This window comes from Parambassis ranga, chromosome 1, assembly GCF_900634625.1.
Source record: "Parambassis ranga chromosome 1, fParRan2.1, whole genome shotgun sequence".
Classification (NCBI taxonomy): Eukaryota; Metazoa; Chordata; class Actinopteri; family Ambassidae; genus Parambassis; species Parambassis ranga.
Window position 1 is genome coordinate 3,552,032 of NC_041022.1, and position 16,229 is coordinate 3,568,260.

General features: G+C 45.8%; 3 protein-coding genes across 4 annotated transcripts in view; all 3 read right to left on the minus strand.

Annotated features, from left to right (window-relative positions):
• Positions 1-1,251, minus strand: part of LOC114431285 (sodium/potassium/calcium exchanger 3-like) — a 38,099-nt gene extending 36,848 nt beyond the window's left edge. The window contains exon 1 of the mRNA XM_028399073.1: positions 778-1,251. Within this exon, the coding sequence (XP_028254874.1) occupies positions 778-976 (199 nt within the window). The 5' untranslated portion in view covers positions 977-1,251. The remainder of the gene's footprint in view (positions 1-777) is intronic.
• A 2,594-nt stretch (positions 1,252-3,845) lies between these two features.
• On the minus strand, positions 3,846-12,576 carry dtd1 (D-aminoacyl-tRNA deacylase 1). Its single transcript, XM_028418116.1, has 6 exons — positions 12,460-12,576; positions 11,448-11,538; positions 10,986-11,221; positions 10,152-10,249; positions 7,563-7,727; positions 3,846-5,916 (listed from the first exon to the last, which is right to left on the minus strand). The coding sequence occupies exons 1-5, from the start codon at positions 12,500-12,502 to the stop codon at positions 7,572-7,574; spliced, it is 624 nt and encodes a 207-aa protein (XP_028273917.1). The 5' UTR covers positions 12,503-12,576; the 3' UTR covers positions 3,846-5,916; positions 7,563-7,571.
• A 295-nt stretch (positions 12,577-12,871) lies between these two features.
• Positions 12,872-14,643, minus strand: LOC114443169 (small integral membrane protein 26-like). Of its 2 annotated transcripts, XM_028417093.1 has the most exons (3): positions 14,418-14,643; positions 13,315-13,522; positions 12,872-13,235 (listed from the first exon to the last, which is right to left on the minus strand). In XM_028417093.1, the coding sequence occupies exons 1-2, from the start codon at positions 14,539-14,541 to the stop codon at positions 13,341-13,343; spliced, it is 306 nt and encodes a 101-aa protein (XP_028272894.1). In that variant the 5' UTR covers positions 14,542-14,643; the 3' UTR covers positions 12,872-13,235; positions 13,315-13,340. The 2 variants fall into 2 exon arrangements, with proteins under 2 accessions (XP_028272894.1, XP_028272893.1); XM_028417092.1 differs by lacking the exon at positions 12,872-13,235 and having other exon boundaries at positions 13,269-13,522.
• Positions 14,644-16,229: the final 1,586 nt, after the last annotated feature.

Genomic DNA, 16,229 nt, shown 5'->3' on the forward strand with positions numbered 1-16,229 from the left:
TGTAAACATGTTTTTTTCCTGCTGTGAAGTCGGCCATTTTAACATGGGAGTCTATGGGAAATTACTCGCTTTTGGAGCCAACCCCCAGCTGTTGCGGCGTGAATTACAAGTTTTGACACTTCTGCATGGGCTTCAACTTTGAGCCCCGAAGGTTGCCGCTTGGTTTTTACTTCACAAACAATGTGTCTGTTACTTCCTGTTTCCACTTGTGCGTACTCTCAGAAAATGATGTTATTTTTTTGCACATTTGTGCACATCTATCCGTCACATTGACTGTATCTTATTAACACTAGGCTCTGTTCTACTTCCTGTTTTCCTACCTGTGTGTTGTAGATCAATAAAGTTCTTATGACTGATCACGTGACAGGTCCACAGCAGGATGGAACCTTACCGGGTCAGAATGAGGCTTTGTGGTTTTGTGCATGAGGTGACACAGAATCTGTGCACATTTACCCATGATGCATCACCTGGTTAACAAACACTAACAATGTCTTTATTGGCTTTATTGTCACCTGTCAGGTTCTTTTTCTTTCCTGTATGATGTTTGATGCATGAGATGGAATTAAAAATGCTGACGCTGATGTTCAGAGGATAAGTTCGCTTCAAGACTTAACACTTTTTGGACATGTTGTGTGTTTGGCTTCATTATTCTGTTCTCGTTCCTCCGCATTCCTTCATTTCAGATCAATAAAGTTGTTGTTTTTTTGACAGGTTATCATGAGACTGCGTCCCCCGCAGGACCGTCAGTGTGTCTGTATGTGTGTCTGATGAGCTCACCTGAATTTTCCGCTAAGTAGGAAACCCCCTTAACGACCAGCAGCAGCCCTCCGAACAGGCAGATCTGGATCAGCACCAGCTCCTTCCTCCTTTTCCGCCTCGCTTTCACCTTCCTCTGGTTCGGCATCATCACTTGCGTCGCCCGGTTCCGGAGCCGGATACCCGGCAGAGACATCCCCTCTGCGGCTGCCACATCCATGCGGGTCCCCGAATTCACCGAAACATACACACACACGCGCACACACACACAAGCAAAGGGACAGTCTCCGATAATTCCCGGGAAACACACACACACACACACACAGAGACACACACTTATCTCCCGGGGAAAAGTGCAGCGAGGACGGAAAGTTGGAGCCGCTGAGATGCTGCGAGGTTTAAGATAGATGTAAGAGTTGAGAGGAGCTTCTTCTTCTTCCTCTTCCTCCTCTTCCTCTCATGTCATGTTGAAGTGTTTCGGAAGTACAGCGGAGCGCACGAGCTCTCCATGGACGCGTCCGCCTGCTGCTGAGAGGAGCCACGAGCGGAAGGAGGAGGACGGCGCGAGGCGCGGGGGGGGGGCGCGTACACACACACACACACACACACACACACACACCGTTACCACAGCCCCGGAAGAAAAGAAACAATCAATAAATAAATCTTTTTTCTTTCACTCTTATAAAAACACACACCGACATGTTTTCCACCGTATTTAATATTTCTTTTAATGTTAATTTAGTTTTAATGTGTTTAATTAATTATATACAAATGTAACGGAGAGATGACGCAGAAGTCCAACCAGGAAGTTAGCATCTCTCCTGATCCCAAGTAGGATTCCTCCATTTTGATTATTACATTAAATCAATAAAGTTATTGATCCTCACAGGTGTGAACCATCTTCACTGATGAACTCCACTTCTGGAGTTTTTTGATGTTTGAAGCCTAAATATGATCACCTGAAGCTAAATGCTAACATGCTACGCTATAAACCGGCTACAGCACGGTCACATGACTACACCATCAGCACCACGTTCACCGCTCTGACCTCTGCTACAGGAAGAGCTAACATGCTAACATTCAAAACACACTGAGGGGACAGGAAGAGCTAACATGCTAACATACAACACACACTGAGGGGACAGGAAGAGCTAACATGCTAACATACAACACACACTGAGGGGACAGGAAGAGCTAACATGCTAACATACAACACACACTGAGGGGACAGGAAGAGCTAACATGCTAACATTCAACACACACTGAGGGGACAGGAAGAGCTAACATGCTAACATACAACACACACTGAGGGGACAGGAAGAGCTAACATGCTAACATACAACACACACTGAGGGGACAGGAAGAGCTAACATGCTAACATACAACACACACTGAGGGGACAGGAAGAGCTAACATGCTAACATTCAACACACACTGAGGGGACAGGAAGAGCTAACATGCTAACATTCAACACACACTGAGGGGACAGGAAGAGCTAACATGCTAACATTCAACACACACTGAGGGGACAGGAAGAGCTAACATGCTAACATACAACACACACTGAGGGGACAGGAAGAGCTAACATGCTAACATTCAACACACACTGAGGGGACAGGAAGAGCTAACATGCTAACATTCAACACACACTGAGGGGACAGGAAGAGCTAACATGCTAACATTCAACACACACTGAGGGGACAGGAAGAGCTAACATGCTAACATACAACACACACTGAGGGGACAGGAAGTGCTAACATGCTAACATGTTTACAACTCATTCCTGCGGCACTTTTGTTACGTTTTATTTCAGACTAATGTGGCTGTTAGCTGTTGTCTTGCTAACGCCACACCAGTTGAATCGATACAGGAACAATCACAAAAAACACAATGAAATATCTTAACGTTTGTTTGTATGACTGAAAGTATGCACAGAAAGTCTCTGCTTGGATCGGCCATTTTGCTAATGGCTAGCCTGGCTAGCAATTCTAATTCCTATGTTGTACTTTACAAAGAATCAGTCTGGTGTTGCGGTGTATTAGGGCTAAGAAAAAATACTAAATCTGAAGAGAAGGAGGGGTAATATTACCAGAATAATCTCAGAATTTGTTAGATTAAAGTATCCCTGTCACTTCCAGGTCAGTTTTAGCTCTAATACAGCATCGGTCTCTGTGGGTTTCAGTTGGATTCCAGGCAGCACAGTGCTTCTCCTTCAAGACTGATGAAGCTGCATCTTCAGGCAACAATGATCCTCCATTACCTCCCAGACAAAGAGCAACATTAGCATTAAAGTCACATGTTTGTTACCACAGACAAAAGGGGAGCGCACCTTGTTTGTCGCCGTGGTTTGCATCGGTGGGTTTAAACTGATACCACAAAACATGACAGGAAACACGACTGACAGCAGCGCTGCGAGGCTGCAGCTGTGCACTCAATAAGATAAGCTGCATCCATGAAGGTGTGTAAATCAAGTGCACCTTTATTTAATGATTCAATACACAATGCTTCTAAACAGGTGCACAAAGGGACACTGTGTGTGAAGGCATCTGTAAACTCAAATGAATAAATCACACATTCAGAGATGATGAAAACAGAAGCTGCGTGGCGTTGACTGCCCTCCACTGGGAATTTACTGATACCTCATGCAGCGGCTCGGACTTATTGCTGAGTAATGATAAGACAAAGTTCTGTTTGTTGTTGCCAAACACTACACACACGGCAGTTCTATCAATAATAACAGTAATACGTTATCTTTTTAAAGTGTGCGCAGCGTCGGAGCCAGATCGTGGATTTGTGTTTCTGCTCGGACACTGGGTCTGGTCTGGAATGAGCGCGTCCACAGATCATCCAGAGCAGATCAGAGGTGCGGTGGTGTTTTCTCTGTTCTGATGTCACTGCCGCCTGCTTCACACAGACTCCAGTGAAGGTTTTTGATGCAGTGATACTGAGCGAAACACGACTTCTGGGATCATGGATCATTCTTGATCCCAGCCAAGCGGCTTTTCTTGATTGTCGGGCCTGAGGTTTCATATAAATAGCTCTGGAAACTTTCCAGCAGGAATGGAAAAAGTGGTCAGGGCTCCAGGCAACGTGGTTTCATTGTGCTTTATTAACCCTTTAGTTAAGAGCATGGAGGATAACGCCGATCAAGACAAGAAAAGGCAAAAGATCGGACTGACAGGTCGTCAGGAGAGTTTGGAGAAAAATCTTCATGTAGCCGAAACAAACACAACATTCAAAGAGTCCAGAGACAAGAGTGTGAAACAACCGGAGGCCCCACAGCTGCCATGAAACCTGGCCTGACTCACAAAGCAAAGCTCAGACCGGGCATGAAGCTGCGAAACGAGATGAATTCTCAACCTCCGAGTCGCACACAGGAGAAAAAACACTGAGGGGAAGGAGGAAGAGGAGGAGGAGGAGGAGGAGGGGGCAACAAATTAAATCCAGTTAAATTGTTTTTCCATAGCCAGTGGGCTTGGCAAAGGACACACACACACACAAGATGTAAGATAAGTTGTAGAAAGCAGCTTCAGATGTAAGAGAATGCCTGGAATTTAACCCACTTTCCCATGTCCGAGAGACACCGCGTCCACTCCCACCGCCCTGCAGCCCCGACACAGACATGTTGGTCTGACACACACGCCCTCAAACATCTGCCCGGCCGCCCTCCTCCAGCCCTCTGAGGTGTGTGGGTGCATCACATCAATAACCTTGCGTCCTCCTGGCTCTTTGGCATCCCAATGCAGTCAAGACTGCAGAGGAAGGCTGCAGCTCCACAGCCCCAGTTTGAGGCTCTGCTAAAGGCCAGCAGGCTCGCAGACATATCTGGGTCATGTCTTTCCTCTCCCAGAGAGCTCCCAGGTCCGGGCTGCAGCAGCTCCTCTGCCTCTGCCTCCACCACCACCACCACAACACGGAGAAACCTCAGCTCAGCACCAACAGAGGGAGGGGGAGGGAGGTGGTGTGTTTGGCCAGGAATAGCTCGAAAAAACAAAAAGAAAAAGGGCCAGGTGGTGATGCTGAAAGGAGAAATCAGGACATGCATCCCTGCTAAAACAAGCAGAATAAAACACACACACACAAACACAGCAGGGGCCACGTTCTACCCTCGTCTTTATGAAGCGACAGCGCGTACATTCAGATCTGCCGAGCGGCAGCAGGACACAGACAAATGGAATAAATAGCAGATGTGTTGTGGTGAAGCCTCCCACACTGATAGTGAAGCGCAGCTGGCTCCTCTCCACAGAGGTAAAGTTCAGGTAATTGAGACAAACTGGCTCAGAGTCACTGACGCTGCAGCCACTCCATCCCAGGCCTGGAGCTGACTGAGCGAAAAGCCCAAACCAGGACCCAAACCGGGACCCAAACCAACATGATGATGCTCGTCTAGCCTCCACGTTTCTGTGCTGACATATGTTGTTGTGTTCGAAGTGACGAGTAAGAGGAGAACAAGAAAAACCCGTTAGCACCAAGAAGAGGTTTTTTAAGTGACTGAGGTAGCTAGTGTAATTCAGTAAGTAATGGCAACACAACATGGGACATTAGCTACAACAACAACAAGCTAACCGGGGCTGTTTACAGAGAAGTACAGACGTAGCAGTGTCCCGTCCCTTCCAGTACTTCATGACCTTATGAAAAATGATCAGGGTGCATATTGTTGTGAAATCTGGTCCCCTGTGGTCCAGCAGAAGGGGTGGGACGAGGCGAGGCCGCCCTGATGTTCAGTGCCTGCGCTGTAAGCCGAAGACTTGGAGCGGAGCTGTGCTCCGGCGTCAGTGCCATGTCTGTAAGCAGAGATTACCAGACAGACGGGGACAGACAGATGGAGGCTGAAACGTGGAAAAGAAAGCGCAGTGGGGAAAAAAAAAAACCAAACAAACAAAGCTGCTGCGGCGCCGTGCTGCTGATGTCTGCTCCATCCTTCATCAGCCGCCTTCAGCGCCCTCTTCATAAATCTGACAGGACGCTGTCATGTGACCAGGCGTCCTCGCTGCTACACCTATATGACAGTGGAGGAGGGAAGCCGTGGATGCCGGGGGAGGGGACGGTGTTCTGTGACGGGCAGGAAGGAGGACAGGACCTCCGTCAGGTGCGAGCGCCGCAGCAGGTGAAGGGCTTCCTGAGGAAACGGGGCTCAGCATCACGTCCCCATGACGACATCTGCACCAGAGAACACACAGCGCTTTTATTTCAACCTGCAGCTCGTATATTCAGCCTGTAGTGTCCTAGATTACACAGCAGCAGCTCCAAGCTGTAGCAGAACATATTAAAGGCCTGTGTATTGTTTTTACATATAAAAACTAAAAAGTACTTATTCTTAAAAAGATTAATCGCTACATTGATCACCTCCATATCTGTTGATTAGTTACAGAAAACACTATATGTGCAAAAGTATGTGGACAGACAGGCCTCTGCTGGCCTCCATGCTTCTGTCTGATGATGGGTGATGAGGTCAGAGGTCAGGTGGTCCTGAGGTCAGGACAGACGGGACAGTTTTTTTCATGCAGACAGACACACAAAGTGGTGGTGTAGATGGGGAAGGAGGAGCAGAGGAGATCATGGAGGACTGTCACTTCACACGGCTCATGTTTAAGTCATGCAAAGCAAACCTCAGGAACACACACACACACACACACACACTTTATGTAAGAAGGTGCTGAGGTCTCCGAGTCCCAGGGCGCATATTTACCCAGCATGCACATGGGGATTACAGTGCAAGCCCCCCCCCCCCCCCCTGCTGTCTGGGAACAGACTGCATGTGTACAAAAGTATTAAAGAAGAACGCGATCACCTAAAATTGTAGGTGTTCTTCCTGTGACATCACCACAGCCTGTGAGCATTGATTTCACAGGAAAGCATGGCCGCCGCTAAGGCGCGGGTATGGCGCCTAGAGGGTGAGGAGCGCAGCCCGAGCAGGGAGGGCAGAGCTGACTGAAAGCCTCCCTCAACCCGTCTGTTGTTGCACTAGTAAACAAATACTGAAGGCAAATAGGAACCCCAGCTACACACACACACACACAGACACACACACACACTCTTCCATCCCCACAACAATGAACCACAGAAGCAGAAACAAACAGGTCTGTCTCTCATGAGCGTTGCCGAGTTTCACCGCAGTGTCAACAACAACACAGAGAGCGGCTCAGACAGCAGAGAGGCCGGAGCTGCTGCTGCCTGCAGATGTAACGCCGCCATATTCCAGAAGACAAACTGATGTGATAAATGGGACAAATTTCTGGGGACAAATATATTTGATGACAAAGACCTCCTGCACAGCTGAAAAACAGGGTTTGCTAATCTCCTCCTGCACAGCTTCACCTAAATGTCTCACATTAAACCGTCAGTAAAAACTAAAAGTCCCGTCCTCCTCAGCAACCAGCAGGACGCCATGATGGAGTCACATGATGAGCAGCAGTCAGAGAGTCTCCGTCTGACCTGTAGCTGGAACATGTTGTACATACTGATTCCAGCTTATTTACAACTTTGTAAAAAGAATAATCAACAATCAACAACTCTGAGGTTTAGTTTATTATATTTAGTTTACATCTCTGAGTTTATTCCAGGCTGCTGCTTCCTCTTTTGTGTTGGTATTGTGTCCCAGCTGAAAACATGGTGATGTCAGAAAGTGTTAAAGTGTTTAAAAGTGCAGCAGCAACGTATTCTGTGTGAGTGACACTGCCCCCAAGTGGCCAAAAAAATCCAGCAGCAAAAGGGAAAAAAAAAAACATTCAAGTGAAAAATGTGTAGAAGCAGAAATATTTACAGCAGCACACTGATGTAGTGAGGTACTGACGGTGAGTCCTCACCCTGCTGACTTATGGCTCCCTCTCTGATGACACGTCTCCTTCGGCTCCGCTGCTGGCGTTGGGGTCCTGTCTGGAGCGCGGGGCGCTCTTCTCCCTGCCCGACTCCGAGGGGCCTTTGGAGCGCGTCTTCTCTTTCCTCTGCTGCTGCTTCTCCAGCTTCGACAGCTGCAGAGACACCGAGGACAAAGCGGCTCATCAATGAAGTTTCTATCTTACAGATTCATGTGCAGTTTATGTTAGCATCTTTAGCATCCACCAACAACCCTCCCCGTCACAGGGCGCCCATTTACACCGTGGTTGCTACAGACACACAGACACAGTGACCTCCCTTGTATCACTGTTAGCTTCACTGTCAAAGCTGTCACTGCTGGCTAACTAATGCTCTCTGCTGTCAGACGTCCACACCAACCAGTGCACCTCTGCTAGGACAACATGGATCCATGCATGTTGGGAAAACTGTATTTTAACCCTTTAAACCCTGAAAACAACTTGTTAAAACACCAAAATCCTGACAAACAGTCATATGCATGGCTCCTAAAGCTACAGCATGTTCTCTATTATCATCTTATTTTGGGCAGTGAGGTCCAAGAGACTGAAACGTCCTTGATTTCTTGAACAGATCAGCCGACTTCTTCAGTGTTAAAATACCAATAAATCATATTTTTATGTGAACTTTAAAGCGTAACATTTGTGTTTTGGCAGCTCGGAGCGTGCCAGCTTCTGAGCGCTCCCACCGTGAACATGCTGCATCATGACTTGCAGATCGTGACCTTTGCGGCACGTTCAGTGGTCACACAAAGGTCCCAGCATGCATAGCAATGAGGAGGATTCATGAAACACAAAGAGGAGGAGACGCAGACCGACACTCCCAAGCTGAGCGCACAACCGCCTCTGTTCTCTCTGAGCTGTCATATGATCAGCTCAATGTGTCTATTGTTGTGACTGCTCACTCTCACACACACACTTCAAAACAACTCTTCACAACAACAATGCTCCAATCACTCCTCCTCCTCCTCGTTTCATAAAACATCACAACAGAAACGTTGAAGCAGGTACGCTACCAGTCATCTGTGAGAGGCCTGTAAACACACATGATAAAACTTTTATGGCTGCCAGAGAAATATTTATGAAGTAAATGTCGACTTAAAAATCCAAAGCATTGCATAAGACGTTCCATTATTCAGAAGTCAGTGTGATCCCAGCTGAGCCTGTTAACATGCTGCGCTCCATTTTCATGATTAAAAACAGGGAACCTTTACCCTCAGAATCATCACTTCCTGTCTAAATACTTAATTTATAATGGCTTTTTAACATTAGAAAATATTTAAAATATTTTCTTTTTCATATACATCCTGGCCTTTTAATTCTTATAAATTATTTTTAAAATAAAAAAGTTTATTATACAATTTTTTTTTCTTGTCAGAATCCTGAAAAAATAAATAAAAATAAAATAATAAAACTCTTACTGTGGTAACCTGACTTTCTTCTGTAAATTATAAAGTGGACACTGAAGCGTCTCACTCAAAAAAATAACTGTCGACCATTCAAACCCTAAACTCTGACTCTTGATGACCTAACATGGTCAAACGTCACATGAATCAGGTGTGTGTTGAGTCCAGACAAACACACACACACACAGAAACAGCACAGGAAGACTTCCACTGCTCTGGATCTCACCATTGTTTGCCGGCTGTTTGACCCTGCCGGGGACCAAATCCCTGATTCATGGAAAGAAAGGAGCAGTGTCTGTTGGCTGTTGCTTCACCCCACCCACCACTGCCAAGCTTAGCCTATTGGCTGGCCTTTTATCCCTCATGTTCAGCCTTGGCTTTGGCTCCTCAGCCTCCACAGAAAAACATCCCAAACAGACAAGATTAAAATTCTGAGGACTGCTTAACATGCCTCCCATTGGGCGAGCGAGCCAAGCCCACCGAGGGGAGGGCGGCCAAAGCCGGCCGACGGCCAGCGGCATGAGGACGTTAGCCGGGCCCTGCAGGGTGGATTCAGAAAGACGGATACAGGAAGCGGTTTCAGGCGGTCGGAGGAACGAACCTGTTTATAGATCTAAGCAGAATATTCTCTGTACTGCAGAACAGCTCGACATTATTCACTCAGGGTGACTGCAGCGGAGTCTGACGACGTTCTGACGTGAAAGCAGCAAGAATATGAAGGCTTCAAGTGCGGGAAGAGAAATTTATGACAAATTTATGAGGAAAAGATATGATGAAATTTGGACATTTGGGTTATAGTTATAAAATAAAATATATAATATAATATTTTTAGTGCATTTTTTTTGGTCAGTGTTTTCTGACGGACTTCTATTAAAGGTGTTCCAACAAACCTACAGCAGAAAATAAATCACAGCTTTACCCATCCATGTGTCTCATCCCTGCACCACACAGAGGAGCGAACAGCGCCACCAAGTGGTTAAAAATAAACCCTAAATGTCACATTCTAAAGTAATGCTGCAGGTTTTTTTTAGTGAAAACAAAAGATTTTCACAAACAAAAACATTTTATGCTATGAGTGAAAACATTCTTAAAATAATCTTCATTATAATTTGACTAAACGTTTTGTTCTCCGTCCTACCTGTTTGGGGTCCATGGGGCCGCTCGGGGACGTCAGCTCGATGGTGACAGGCCCGTCGTTCTGAATGTGGACCTGCATGCAGGCCCCAAACTTCCCATCTACAAAAACAAACAGGAAGCAGACATCATATAACCACCTGACATGTGAAATCTGTCACTGTCGGCGTTCCACCCTCTAACACGGAGACATGAGATGAGACATTGGGGACAAAGACAAAGGGGCTGCGTGAGGACAGGAAGTTTCAACTTAAATGTTCTTCTTACTTCCACCGGGTCCCTGAGATTAATGACACCATCTGCACAATGAAGCCGCGGTGGAAAGGCGCTGCGTCATCACTTTTCCTCTCTGGAGGGGGGGACTAATTAGGAAGCCTTATGCCTCCCTTGCTGGGACAAGGTGTTCTCCGCACCTGCTCCCCGGTGGGCTGACCCAATTCACTGCCACCGTCACCGCCAGCGCGTCACAGCGCCGATAATCCGGCCCCCCTACACTGTCATAACCCCACGCTGAGGTGGGAATACAGGCAATTAAACAGCAGGGGGACGAGGCAGCGGTCCAGACTCATGAGTCGGTGGCGGTAACGGTGACCCTTTTGTTTTTAATTAGCTCAGAAACAGGCAGGTTTTTGTTCCGGCTGTCCTGCAGCCTCTGCGGACTCACCTGGCCTCTCATGGCCTCCACATTTTTCACAATGGTTGCTCAAATGAAGACTATTTTTCATCTGTGGCTTCACCAGAGGGACAAACAGAGGGGTGATGTGCAGTTTAAAGGCCCGACAGGAAGCCACAGCAGTGCAGCACTTTAAAGGGGGACAGGGAAGTTTGCTCCACGCACCCTTAATGTGCTCCGGTTTGTAGGCGCTCCTCATGTTCTCCAGGATGCTGCTGTAGAAGGGCTGAGCCAGCTCTGCGGGCATGGCCGAGTGGAAGTCCGGCTTGTTGCCCTTCAGAATGCACTGCAGGGTGAACTGGCTCACGCACAGCACCTCAAAGTCCCGCTCCATCACGCTTTTGCTCCACGCTCGGCCATTCTCGTCCTCAAACAGACGCAGGTTCAGGATCTTACGAACTCTGAGGAAACACAGAGGCAGCGAGGATTCAGAGGCCGACGTTTGTCACAGTTAACAATTCTCCAAAAATAAACTATTCACACTAACAAGAAAAACGTAAAAAATAAAACACTCTGCGTAAGCAGGAGGCCATGTTTGAATCTCAAACAAACATTCAGAGCGTGATTGGCTGGCCTGCTCGTAGTGGACGCTCTGTTGGTGTGAGAGTCTGCTCGGCTCACACTCACATGTACTCAGCATCTCTCTGAGTGTCCTCCACTGATATCCCCAGCAGTACGCACAGTCCACGTCCTATTGAACTGACCTGCTCCTCGCCCACTGCAGGAAGACACACAAAGGTGAATGAGTCAAAAACAACAGAGACGCTGTCACAGTGACTATCATTCACTCAGGTCTGACGCCATGACTCCATCATGACTGTGCTTCTCAGTGAGCTGATGAGGTCCAAAGGCACCGCTGATGGCTCGTCAAATATTTTGTCTTCATGTCAGAAAACTTTAGTTTTTCAGGTTTTATATGAAAATAAGACACATTTTGTGATGTGGTTTTAAACCCTTATGATGCTAACTGTGGATGTCAAACATGATGAAGATTCTCAGTCATCCAGGTCATAATAATACGCTTCAATCTTCTTCTACATATGTGGATGTCAACGCAACATTTTTATGTATTTCTGAACTCCTGGAACTAAACTTCTGGCAGATAACAGCTGCACTGTAGATACTGAAATGTGATTTTGTTGTGAAACATTCAAATCAGGTGCAGTAAAAATATTAAAATTGATATTTAGGCATAATAAACTTAGTTTTGATAAAGTTTCTATGTGTGGAAATCAAGTTCTGACTTTGTGAAACGTTGATTTGTTTTTTTTAAAGTGTATGTGGCTTGAATCCATCTGAACTCCTGTTGTTGTTGTTGTTGTTGTCGCTCCGTGAGAAGCAGCAGACTGACAGCCCGGACGACGGGCGTGAGGCCCCGGCTGTCACTCAGCTGTCAGTCCGGCAGACATCCGGAAGACACTTCGAGCACTCATGCGGTGAAACAGCCTGAACTGGTTCCGCTGTCAGCGCTCTGACTGGACTCAGCTTGGACCCCCTGATTCATTCAACCGGGATGGCTAATGCTAACACAGCTAGCTTAGCACACACGCCGGGTCAGCGGTATTGTTAACTGAACGCTGTTAGCTCCGGCCAGGCTGAACCTCCGCAGCACGGCGGCCTGTCTCTGCTCGCAGCTTACCTGTCACACTCGCCTTGGTGACCCTCTGAACGATGGCTCTCATGGTTGTGTGGTTGTGTTGGAGAGCACGCTGTCACTTCCGGGAAGACGCAAGCGCTGACGGGACGACGTCGCCCTCTAGAGGCCGAAAGTGGCAGAAACGTGTTTCCGGTTTGCTGATGTAATATTTATTCTCTATTTTCATCCCAATATTTAAGAATGATCCTGTGGATTATTAAATGTCTGTTAATCTTATTTTAAAACAATGAAGTTATTATTATCTTTATAAATTATTTCACAATTAAGAGAGAAAAAAGTAGTAAAAATAAAAAAGATGTCAAATAACACCAATAAAAATACTGTGTACATGTAAATACAGTAATAATTAGGGAAATAAAAATTCCAGGTAAAGTGTATTTTATCATTCTATTATATATCTAATAATTATTTATTAAGGCAGGTACAGTGGTTACTTATATATCTATTATTTATGTTAGAATACATTTGTTTTAATAATTAATAATTAAGATTAAGATTAACTTTAAAATAAAGTTTTATTTTAAAATGAAGTTAATCTTAATCTTAATTAAAACAATCATGTTTTTTTCTAGTTAAAATGAGACTTATATGTTTCTGGCATGTGGAATAATATCAGGTTGTGATGAAGGCTGAATTCCATTCAGCTCCTGCAGTCGTCCATCACTAGGAACGCTGAAGAGGACTGAACCTGAAGGCAGCGAGAAGGACACACACTCTGTCAGAGAAGCTGGAAACAGATTGGATGACCAGGACAGCACCTGGTTAACAGAGTACGATGAAGGGTCAGCAGCAGCATCCTCAGACCAGTTTAATGTTCTCTCACACATTCATACAGATTTCCACGTTCATATTGTTCTCTGAAGCTACTTGTCCCCGTCTCCACCTCCAGAATCTCCCATGTACGGTTTGATGAGGTTGTATAATCTGGTGGTGTAGGGGACAAAGTCCTTCTTGTAGACGATGACAGACTTGGTGTGTTCGGTCTTGTACACCACCCTGTTGGGATCCTCTTCTTCTTCTTTTTCTTTCTCTTCTTCAGTTTTCACTGTTAGACAAACACATTTATTATTGACAGAGGATTTTCTCTCTCAAGATATGAAAGCTGAAAAATCAAAATGAATAAGAGGATAACACTACAGCACATCACACGACGGCCTAATGCTCAGTGGTGGAGGAAGCACTGCAGCTTGGTACTTAAGGAAAAGTCTTAAGTACTTTTAAATGTACTTAAAGTATTCAAAGTAAAAGTACTCACACACTGAATATATATGATTGATTTCCATTGCAAAGGATCTGAACAGGTTAAAATAATCAAAGAAATCATCTTAAATGAAAATGGACCATGTGTAGTTAATGTACATGTTCAGTCCAGAAGCAGCTATGGACAGGTCTGTGTGTCATGAGGCAGGCTGTGGGCATCAAGTGAACAGAGAGGCTGCTGATAACAAACAGGCATTCAGCATGTTTACTGTGTCAGTGTTCCTGCTGTAGATTCATGTTATGATTCATGTTAATCAGACATTAATGGATGGACCTGTGTTAGCAGACAGCAGCTAACTAGTTAGCTAACTGAGCCAGAGCACCGGCATCATGACTGAGGCTCATTATAGAAACACAGCTGGCAGCGTGACACCACCTCCATGCAGAGTCTGACCTCACATCAGTCCAGCACTGTGTTCATCACATGGAACAAGGAACTACAGACACTAAAAATGTATCACTATTATTTTTACTTAAGTAAAGTAGAAATACATAAACATTTACTTAAGTACAGTAACTAGGTACAAATACTTAGTTACTTTCCACCACTGATAATAATACACTGATACCATGTTTGAGGAATAAATAATGACGACAATATAAAGAAAGTGTAATGAGCTGCTTCAGTGACAGCTGTCAACAGCAGTGTGTGTGTGTGTGTGTGTGTGTGTGTGTCTCACCTGGCAGTCCTTCCCATCGACCTGTGTATTTAAAAAAGGCGTAGGAGCCGATCATGGTCCAGACTCCCAGCGCGTACACCGCGGACATCCTGACGTTCCACCTCACGCCGTCTTTAAACGTCATGGCTGCGCTCACGCGGCCGGCTCCGTCGATTTAACGGCGATATCACAACTGTTGATGTTTCTCTGCAGCGTTCAGGGCGCCGCCATGACACTCAACCCGGAAGTACTGCGATTAGACATCCGGGGTAAGGAACAATTTCCGGTTAAGTATATTTTCCAGGGTATTATTTTTTTATTTATCTAATTATAGATATTTATCAGATTAGATACGTGTATGTAGTTTTTATTTTTTATTTAGGTCAGAATACATTATTCTCTCTCTCTCTCTCTTGCGCACACACACACACACACACCCACACCCACGTGATCCTTGTATTTAAAAGTCATTAGGCATAAGAAGAGATTCCTCAACAAGCTACAAAAACATAATCAAATATTAGATTATTATTAAACTATTTGTTTAGCACTGTTTTGTTACTTGGTGATTTACAACAATTAAAACACAATAAACAACAATAAAAATGAAAACATGTGCAATAGAAACAAAAACACACATGAAAATTAAATCATTCAACAAAACAGAAAATGTGCACTCATAAAAAAATAAACATCTATTATCATTGTTTGGTAACGTTTAGCAGCTCTTTTGTACATCAGCCATAAAAATCAGTAAAAAGTTGAAAGAACAAAAAAGAACGAAAACTCTGAAAAATGCAGTGATTAAATACAGTGTTACACCTGGATGGTTTTATTGGAGACAGCAGCTGTTTCACAGTAACAGAACCGGCCTGGTCCCCCTTTGGTCCTCAGCCTGGTCTGTGAGGTGGATGTGGACCTCTCAGGTTGTGACCGGGCTCACAAGCTGAACGCTGAGTCAGAAGGTCTGAACCTCAGAAAACTCTGCGTGTACATTTTAAAAGCTCTGGAAGGCGTCCATCTTTGCTCTGTGAGTCAGTCTGCTCTGATATATCTGATTTATTATCCTCATCCATTCAGTGCATTCTGAAAGGACGCAGCTGTCAGCTGACGTGCCCCGAGGCTCCGCTGGAGCGCTGCAGCCTCACGCTTCACCCTCAGCAACAACAGCCAGGAATTCCTGCCGCTGCTGATGGAGCAGAACACCATCAGAGCTCAGAGATGAGCAGAACACCACCAGAGCTCAGAGATGGAGCAGAACACCATCGGAGCTCAGAGATGGAGCAGAACACCATCAGATGGAGCAGAACACCATCGGAGCTCAGAGATGGAGCAGAACACCATCGGAGCTCAGAGATGGAGCAGAACACCACCAGAGCTCAGAGATGGAGCAGAACACCATCGGAGCTCAGAGATGGAGCAGAACACCATCAGATGGAGCAGAACACCATCGGAGCTCAGAGATGGAGCAGAACACCATCGGAGCTCAGAGATGGAGCAGAACACCATCGGAGCTCAGAGATGGAGCAGAACACCACCAGAGCTCAGAGATGGAGCAGAACACCACCAGAGCTCAGAGATGGAGCAGAACACCATCAGATGGAGAAGAACACCATCAGATGGAGAAGAACACCATCAGATGGAGAAGAACACCATCAGAGCTCAGAGATGGAGCAGAACACCACCGGAGCTCAGAGATGGAGCAGAGCTCAGAGATGGAGCAGAACACTACCAGAGCTCAGAGATGGAGCAGAACACCATCGGAGCTCAGAGATGGAGCAGAACGCCATCGGAGCTCAGAGATGGAGCAGAACACCATCGGAGCTCAGAGAT

What these genes read in the sequence shown, in the direction of transcription:
- dtd1 (XM_028418116.1), bottom strand. Translation starts at nt 12,502, where the DNA reads ATGAGAGCCATCGTTCAGAGGGTCACCAAGGCGAGTGTGACAG. An exon ending in CACCAAGGCGAGTGTGACAG is followed by an intron (nt 11,539 to 12,459) that starts GTAAGCTGCGAG and finishes GTCTTCCTGCAG; the next exon opens with TGGGCGAGGAGCAGGTCAGT. An exon ending in CAGAGAGATGCTGAGTACAT is followed by an intron (nt 11,222 to 11,447) that starts GTGAGTGTGAGC and finishes GTGTTTCCTCAG; the next exon opens with AGTTCGTAAGATCCTGAACC.
- LOC114443169 (XM_028417093.1), bottom strand. Translation starts at nt 14,541, where the DNA reads ATGACGTTTAAAGACGGCGTGAGGTGGAACGTCAGGATGTCCGCGGTG. An exon ending in TCGATGGGAAGGACTGCCAG is followed by an intron (nt 13,523 to 14,417) that starts GTGAGACACACA and finishes TTTGTCTAACAG; the next exon opens with TGAAAACTGAAGAAGAGAAA.